This window comes from Buceros rhinoceros, unplaced genomic scaffold, assembly GCF_000710305.1.
Source record: "Buceros rhinoceros silvestris isolate BGI_N320 unplaced genomic scaffold, ASM71030v1 scaffold31470, whole genome shotgun sequence".
In the NCBI taxonomy this organism is placed as follows: Eukaryota; Metazoa; Chordata; class Aves; order Bucerotiformes; family Bucerotidae; genus Buceros; species Buceros rhinoceros.
In genome coordinates this window covers 4,374-12,724 of record NW_010388363.1, presented here as the reverse complement: position 1 = coordinate 12,724, position 8,351 = coordinate 4,374, and the positions used below count along the sequence as shown (strand labels likewise).

The 8,351-nt window shown below is 51.9% G+C and overlaps 1 protein-coding gene across 1 annotated transcript in view; it reads left to right on the top strand.

The window, feature by feature from the left end:
* The window catches only part of HP1BP3 (heterochromatin protein 1, binding protein 3), a 16,196-nt gene that overhangs the window by 3,816 nt on the left and 4,029 nt on the right, over positions 1-8,351 (top strand). The window contains exons 3-10 of the mRNA XM_010145741.1: positions 373-475; positions 1,675-1,825; positions 2,216-2,375; positions 3,404-3,547; positions 4,081-4,161; positions 5,388-5,542; positions 6,047-6,137; positions 6,802-6,961. Of these exons, the coding sequence (XP_010144043.1) occupies positions 373-475; positions 1,675-1,825; positions 2,216-2,375; positions 3,404-3,547; positions 4,081-4,161; positions 5,388-5,542; positions 6,047-6,137; positions 6,802-6,961 (1,045 nt within the window). The remainder of the gene's footprint in view (positions 1-372; positions 476-1,674; positions 1,826-2,215; positions 2,376-3,403; positions 3,548-4,080; positions 4,162-5,387; positions 5,543-6,046; positions 6,138-6,801; positions 6,962-8,351) is intronic.

Below are 8,351 nucleotides of genomic sequence, written 5' to 3'. Positions count from 1 at the left end.
CTGCTGAAGGTTACTCGGTTCTGTCTCCCCCGCTTGTACGAAACTCGACTGGGAGTCCCGTAAACCCTGCAGGCACCCTCCTTCCCCATCCCTGCTTTCCCCAAGATGCTGCATTTGTCCACATCCTCCAACGCTCATCTCATTTAATTGGGATTTGCAAATTAATTACTCCTTTTGTAACTGTAAAACACGAAGCTATCTCCTAGTATGCTTCAAAAAGCTGGTTTGAGAGTTACTGCCTTTTGTAATTCTGAAAAATCCAAATGTAACCGGGATATTTCTCCATATGCTGCTTTGATTTACTTTAATCCCGTTCCAAGCCCTTTCGGCTTCTCTCCGGTGTCTGTGCTGATTTTTTAATCCTTTTTCTAGAAAGTTGAAGACAACACGATGCCGATCCGTCGCTCGGTGAATTCTGCTTCCCGGGAAACTCCTCCCAAAAGCAAGCCTGCTGAAGGGGAAGAGGTCAAAGCGGGTACAGTAACGGTTCTGTAGTGTCTGTTAAACGCAGGCTGATGTTCTGAAGCACCTGGAAAGCCTTACTGCCGGGATTAAATCATCACTAGTGCTCGGTTCCTTTTTTGCTGGGTTGCTGGGAATTTTGCAGCAGCTCTTTTCCGTCTGAGCCCGCTTGGTTGGTCCCTGACACCCCAGAGAGGAAGATACAGCTAAACAGTCCCTTTTAAGCTGGCACGTTCTTTGGAATAAAGGTGGAAATGGTGACGTTTCAGCAGTGTCAGGAAGGTGCCTTGAGATTGACAAGGGGAAAACCACAGTATTTCTGGTTTTTTTTCTTGCTTTTCCTGAGTGAAAGGATTTTACCACAAAGTGTCGTAAAATCTAGTCTGATATTAACATGATGGGCTTAGCAGCTTCACCGCAGTTTCTCAGAATGTGTCATTTCTGTATCATTGTTAGTTGGTTTCACTGACTTGGTCCTCTTTGGTGTCACGAATAAATCACGTAGGAAATGACCCATCAATAACGCTGCGCTTTTCAAGTGTGCGATGCCTCCACGGCAAAACTATGCCCAGGAACGTAGCAGGAGTGTTTAAGCTCCTTCCCAAGATAGAGAACCTGTCTGCTGCGTGGAGCAGTCACGGTGGAGAGCTCTTGACCCAAAAAGCGGGGAGTGGCAGTGTGGACGCATCGTACCTCGCAGGCAGCCCAGTCTCTGAGCTCTTCTCAGCTGAAGGTCCCGCAGTTAATGGGTTAGGAAGTTGGCTCCTGCCTGGATTTGATCCTGCTGACAGACAAGGGCTTCTGCCTCTGCACGTGCGAGCTAAAGCTTTGCCAAGTCTGGAAGAATGCGATTGAGTGGTTAAAATCCTTCAGGGGCCGCGGCGTGTGGCGCAGAAGCAGCAGGATTGCAACAGAAACTTCTGGAGTCAAGAGGAGGAGACTGGGGGAATTAGTTCTTTGGGAAAATGGAGTCGTTCTGCCATTGGATGGCTGATTGCACCGGACTGATTCTCTTGCCAGTAGTTTTTTTTTTTTAATTCTAAAGTTACATTCCAATCATCTGTTTATATTAAAGAGGAGAAATTGCCTGGTGGGAAATAGTTTTTGGGGTGTGTTCTTAAGCTTTTTGGTGGTTTTTTTTCCTCTGCCTTCCTGAAGAAGAGGGAGGGGGTAGTTTTAGGCAGTAATTTGATGCATTTTCCTGTCTTGTAGATGCAGAAGTCACCTCTGAGGAATCTGCCTCTGCCGGAGAAGAACCAGAGAACGAAACCCTGCCTGCTGCATCCAGTGAAGCAGAACAGCCAAAGGAACCCGAGAATGAAGGGAAGGGGGAAACCAAGTCCTCAGAAGAAACCAAAAAGGAGTAAGGCTGGTTTAGTGCCGAGTTCAGGGGTTTGGGTAGGGGCCTGAAGACAGTCACATTCTAGAGACAGAAAAGAGAGATGGGGAAAACAGGCGCGGTTGGACTTGGAGGATCTTAAAGCTCTTTTCCAACCTAAACAATTCTGTGGGGAACGTAGGATGGTCCCTTAAAAAGGTGCTCGTATTCCTCAGGAAGAAGCTGCCAGTGGAGCGTAGCTGCTGTTCTAGAACATGTGTGGGACTGGACGTCAAGATGGGGTCTCGTTTTTCTAACAGAAGCATCCAAATGTTCTTTACGTTATTTTCAGCATCAGATGTTCTGGCCTTATTGTCGTCGTTGGCTGGTTTTACAGTGTCTCTTGTCTTACTGTTGCTTTATCTTTTCCTGAAGCGAGAAGGATCAGTCTAAGGAAAAGGAGAAGAAGGTGAAAAAGACCATTCCTGCGTGGGCAACCCTCTCTGCCAGCCAGCTAGCCAGAGCGCAGAAGCAGACTCAGATGGCTGCCACCTCCCGCCCCAAAATGGATGCTATTTTAACCGAGGCCATCAGGGTAAGCAGGAGACAAGTGTTTGGTTTATTCATCCGTCACGAAGCAGAATAATTCAGGTGCCTAAAATCTGGGATTTCAGCTTGCCGATGGCGCGGATGACGGCGCTGTTCGTTAGCAGGAAACTCGCTGCGTAAGACACCGATGCTCCTGCCTGGAAGCTCGTGGAGCTGCAGTGCGAGTCCATGACGCGGGGCCCTGTAGTTTCTTTTTGTTTAGAATTTGTTTCCTTCCCACAGTACGTTATTAGAAACAGGATGACACAACCTGGATGATTGCTGTCGTCACTTAATTTGTTGTGCCTTCTAGCCACGTTTAACTCGATTTAGCTTGATTAACCCCTCTGTTTGGTGAGTGCTTTTCTCCTGGCCTTACCTTATTCTGACTGGGGACAGATGAGTCCTGTAAGCCAGCGTTCCAGAGTGGTGCTGGGCTTGGTTTACTGGATCCCTCCTGGCTGCCAGCAGAGCCCTCTGCTGCTGTAGCCGCACTGCTGCTCTCCTTTTGAAGCTGAATCCACACGCGTTGCCGTCACAGGAGGCCTGGAGATGCGAGTTGGCCTTTCCAGCTGCTCTATCTTCAAAATACCAACTTCAGCTCATGGTTTTGACTGATTTACTAATGTCGATCCTCTGTCACCTTCATAAAAAAACCCCGATAAGCTACTTGTTCTGACTTAACTACTCTGCTCGGTGTTAGTGGAGTGACTTACCAGTTGCGCAGCGCTGGTTTGCCAGAAGGTGACTGGACTTTGCAGCAGCCGGTGGTGTTTGTGCTGTGAGTGCTGCAGAGTACGGGAGCAGCTGATCTGCTGCTGCACTGCTGCTGTGACGTCTGCCCTTCGGCCCCTCTGAAGGGGCAAGGGGAGTATTTCACTAGCCATATTTTATACTCTGGAGTCGCTGTGGGGAAAAGGCCGGCCCTGGCACCCCGTGTCGGTGTGAGGCATCAGTTCAACCTCTGTCCTTCCAGCCCCACGGTGAGATAATTGCAGCACACGTGGCTTCTACTGCCTTTGTGCTTCGTTTCAGGCGTGCTTTCAGAAGAGCGGCGCGTCGGTCGTTGCGATACGGAAGTACATCATCCACAAGTACCCTTCCCTGGAGCTCGAGAGGAGAGGCTACCTCCTAAAGCAAGCCCTCAAAAGGGAGCTGGAGAGGGGAATCATTCGGCAGGTAGGAGCCGCTCCACGGAGCAGCGCTGGAGACCGTGTTGCTCAGTTACCTGGGGGGTTCGTAAACTCTGTCGGCAGGTCTCTGGGGCGGTCGTGTTCTCCCTCGTGGAGATTAATCAACCTCTGTCTCCACTTTGTTCCTGACAGAATTGCAGCGGGGTTCTGTCAGTCGGATCCTTTGTGCAGTTTCGTGACCCTTTTGTGGTGTTACATCACACAGCGCTGCAGCAGCCTGTGTCTTCACACCACAACCTCGCTTCCTCAGCAGCGTGTTTGTGTTTCCGCTGCGGTTTATGCCTGTGTTACCTGTCAGGGGCTCCAGGTCAGCACAGCAGGGCGTGTTGTGGATGTCTGGCTGCGGTTTCTGGTCTTAGTGAGACGCCAGTGGGTTCAAATCAGGCCTCTGCCGTAACAGCCCACTGCCGGGTGACCACACGTTCAGAACCTGTGCGGTGACGTCCCTTAGCCTCTGTCACGTTGGTATTACTCTGAGTTACTGTGTTAACGACTGAAACGGACTTTCTTTCAAACTAGGTGAAAGGAAAGGGAGCTTCTGGGAGCTTTGTGGTGGTGTCTAATGCAGGAAAGACTCTTCCAAAAGCCAGAGACAGAAAGGTAAGGTGGATCTTTTAAGCACACTCTGAAAAATCCTGCGCTGAAACACGTCTTACAACATGCAGCCTAACTCCAGTGCAGACAGAATTTTCCTCTTTGCCATACTGTTCCTCCCCACGTACAGTCATTAAAACACCCGTTCCACTAAAATCAGAATCGAAAGCGAGTCAGAGAAATTAAAGCCAAGCAGAGTAACCTAAACCTTGGTGTTGGAATGTTCACATTAACCCCCTTTGGGGGCCTTGGGTCAGAATAAGCAGGAAGCTTCTCTTCTGTCTTTACCTGGTAGAGCGAGACGCCTCCCCAGTGCTGCAGGGGAGCTTCATGCTGCTGCTGTCCCGGTGTATCCGTTGTGTGGATGAGCGGAAGGCTTTAGTCATCGGGACTGTCATCTGGACAGTTTTCCATCAGCTGTGAGGGCAGAGGGAGGAAGGAGAAAATGTCCCACAGCTTCTGAAAGAAAGCCGCTCCTGTTGGGTGTGTGGTGTTCGGAGGCAGTAAAACCTGACCTGGGGCGCTTTGAGCCTGGTCCTTGCAGTGAGCCGTGGTCCCAGCCCCGCTGTCCTCCGCTCCCTCTGCGCTGGGTGTGTGGAACACGTGCTGAACTCCGCAGTTACAAAGTGCTCAGCTGGGGTTGCCCATCCCCTCGCAGCTCAGACGTGTGAACCCAGAGTAGCATAGCGCTTCGGTGTGTATCTCTTGGCTGATGGGGAGACCAAAAGCCCTCAAACTGAGGGAACCAGTGACACACTTGGGCACGGAAGGGAAGTAATGGCAGTGTAACTTCTTTTTAGAGTTTACTGGCTCCACAAGAAGTTGGAGCAAGGCCCCTGGTACCTGCTAACGTCGCTTTTCTGCCTGCAGCGCATCGGTGCCTTTGTTCCTAGTTACCATCTCTGGGTTGCAGCAAAATGAAGAGCTTGATTCTGGTTTGGGGGAATTCAGCTCGCAGCCGAGCAGCTCCCTGGGCGAGCGGCACCCTCACCCCTTTGGTCAGCACCAAAACCATTAAACTCCAGCACATCTCCCCACTGTCTTTTCTGTGAGAAGAAGAACAAGCGTCTTTTTCCTGGTCATCCTCTCCTCATAGTAACGTTTAACTTAACCTGATAAAATGGTTCCTTTAATGCTGCCGTACAGAGGTTGATTTTCCAGATCTGGCTATGCTGGTTCAGAAAACCCGGAGTTTTCCGCCCCGCTGATGCGTGAAAGTGTGTGTATTTCAGAAAAGCACTTCTGCTTCGACGGCAGAGCAGCAAGTCAAGCTGGAAGATATCCTGCCGCTGGCTTTCACCCGCCTCTGCGAGCCGAAGGAAGCTTCCTACAGCCTGATCAAGAAATACGTGTCTCAGTATTACCCCAAACTCAAAGTAGACATGAGGTAGGTGCAGGAGTACGCTCATGCAAGCTGAGCCGCGGTGACACACAGCAGGCTTTGTCCTCTGCCCTTAACCCACCAGATGCCTTTAGCCACCTGGATGTGACCTTGTCCCACTTGGTTCTGGGTGCTTTTGCTGGCACACACATACAGGGATCTTTAAGTCTGCCCGTACGGAGCAGCGGGTCCCCTCGTACAGGGCCTTGTGCTCGGTCCTTTGTTGGTCTGCAAGCTGACTGACTGGCTGCCCACCAAGCCCAAACGTGCTTTCTCCAAGCAAAGCTGGAGCATTCCGGATGCGCAGCGACACCAAGAAAGCGTCGCAGTCGAATTTCCACTCAGTTACGTTGCTCTTCTCAGGTAGTCGGCGTTGCTGAGAGATCTCCGTTTAAAATGCCTGTCTGTAGGCAGGTACCGCTCTGCTCACTCGGTGTAAAGCGATGTTTCTCGGTCTGTTTCCCGAGCTGTTGGTGCGTGCCAGTAAAGCTTTGTCCTCCTGTGTTTCAGACCCCAGCTGTTGAAGAATGCCCTGCAGAGAGCTGTAGAGAAGGGCCAGTTAGAGCAGATCACAGGGAAGGGAGCGTCTGGGACATTCCAGGTCAGAGCCAGAGTTCTTGTTTTCGACTGTTCTGACCAGCAGCCTCGGACAGAAGTTAACGGACATGACATAACCCTCTGCCCCTGGTTCTGTTGGGTACACCTTTCTTTAGCAGCCTGTCTCGCTCAGCGCTGTCACGCTCTGAAGCAGTAGGACTCTCCCTCTGCACTGCTGGAGCAGACCCTTCCTTGCTTAGCGTGCTCGGCGGGCTGCTTCAGCTCTGACTCACTAGCACAGTAGGGGAGATGGTGGGGTAAGCTGTCCTTTCCATCGCTGACTGCCAGCGCAGCAGGTACCCCAGATGTCTGCGACGTCTCTTCCTCATGTCTGTGCCACAGAACCGGGTACATTTGGTCTGTGGGATGGAGGAAGATCTGATTTGTTTCCTCCCCTGAGTGACAGGCCCTTAGATTGTCACGTTCTTGTGGTGTGTCTGGGGACTAGGACAATGTGTTACCCATGAGGAGCCCTCCAGGCCAGCTGACTGAATAGGCCTGTGCTCCCGGTTAGAGCTGGGAGAGCCGCGTTCCCTGTGCAGTGTTTTAATGTAACACCTATCTGTGCTAATGCAGGAGCGCCGACCCACCTGGTGCAGAGGAGCTTGTCCTGACCTGGTTTGGGAGAATTTTGTCTTGATGCTTTTCTCTTCCTCCTTGGAAAATAGCTGAAGAAATCAGGGGAGAAACCCCTGCTGGGTGGGACCCTGATGGAAGACGCCATCCTGTCTGCTATTGCGGCCATGAACGAACCGAAGACCTGCTCCACCACAGCGCTGAAGAAGTATATCCTGGAAAACCACCCAGGGACCAACTCCAACTTCCAGGGTAAAGTACCCATCTGTGTGACGCTTCTTCCGCACGCTGAAAGAGTCCTGCAGCTGCTGCCGGGTCTGCGCAGCACCTTCAAACCCTTCCGCTGGGGAGCTGACAGCTGCTGGCTCTTTGTGCTGCCGAGATGCTCAGTGCTTTTAATTCCCATCATCTCCTTTCAAGCCTGACAAAGGCTATTTCTGAGATATAATGGGTGTTTCTCTTGTCTATGGCGTGTTCCCAGGAAGGGGGAAGAGCATTCAAGTGGTTTATTGTTCTTAAATCAGCAAGTTGATCATCTGTCTCTCTATTTTTGAAAGGCTACAGCTTGGCGTAAGCGCAGGTCCTAATTGCATCTGATTTAGAGGAGTTGCAGAGTCTAACTCTTTAAAACTACTCCCGAGCACCCCTCCGAATGATGCGTTCGGGGCCCTCCGTGGGCTCTGATCTTGAAAGGTCAAACAAGTGAGGAGAGAAGCTGCTCCGGTGTATTTGGGAAGGGATTCAGCAGGTCTTTGTTGCCAGGAATGACGCTGATGTCTGACTGTGGCATTAGCAGAAGATACTCACAGGGACTTGAAGGCGGATGCTGAGGCTGGAGGTCGTTTGGAGCAGGACTCTGACCTAAAAGCAGATGGGTTTGTCACAGCGCTCGTGCCCTCCTTTGGGACATGGGGCTGGGGAGGAGACTGCTGATCCCACACCCTTCGCCCAGGCTGCCTCCGCGCGGCTGTTTAATGCAGAACTTACCGACGCACAGAGGAGCGCAGGGTCCCTCGCAGCAGCGTGGCCTAAAGAAGCTGCCTGAGGCTTTCTGCCGGTTAGAGACCGAGATCAGGTGTGACTTTGCACCTTAGGGCAGAGAAGAGAGTTTCCAGGCTCAGCCTTGCACGGTTTATTTTCAGGCCCTTGGAAGCTGCCCTGCCGTCGAGGCCTGTGTTGAGCCCCTCCAGTGTGTGTCAGCTTGCAGTCTGTTGTTTTCTTTCTCCTTTCGTTACGTAAAAGGAATCGGGGTGATCTCCGCTCTGTTCTAAGAGCAGCCAGAGGAAGAGCTGGTGAGATGTAGAAGCAGACGGGTACATGGCGCGGAGTCAGTGCTCTGCACTCCTGCCCATCTTATACCTCGTAACTGGACTGGACTGGAGTCTGGTCCTTTACAACACGCCTGCACAACCCCAACGGGACAGAAAAGGCTCCTCAGGAACAACCGCAACCTCCCCGGCAACAACTGGAGGATGGTTCCTCTCGTCCTGTCACTTGTTCCTGGGGAGCAGAGACCGACCCCACCTGGCTGCACCCTCCTGTCAGGGAGGTGTCAGAGCCAGAAGGTCTCCCCGGAGCCTCCTTTGCTCCAGGCTCAGCCCCCCCAGGTCCCTCAGCCGCTCCTCAGCGCATTGTGCTCCAG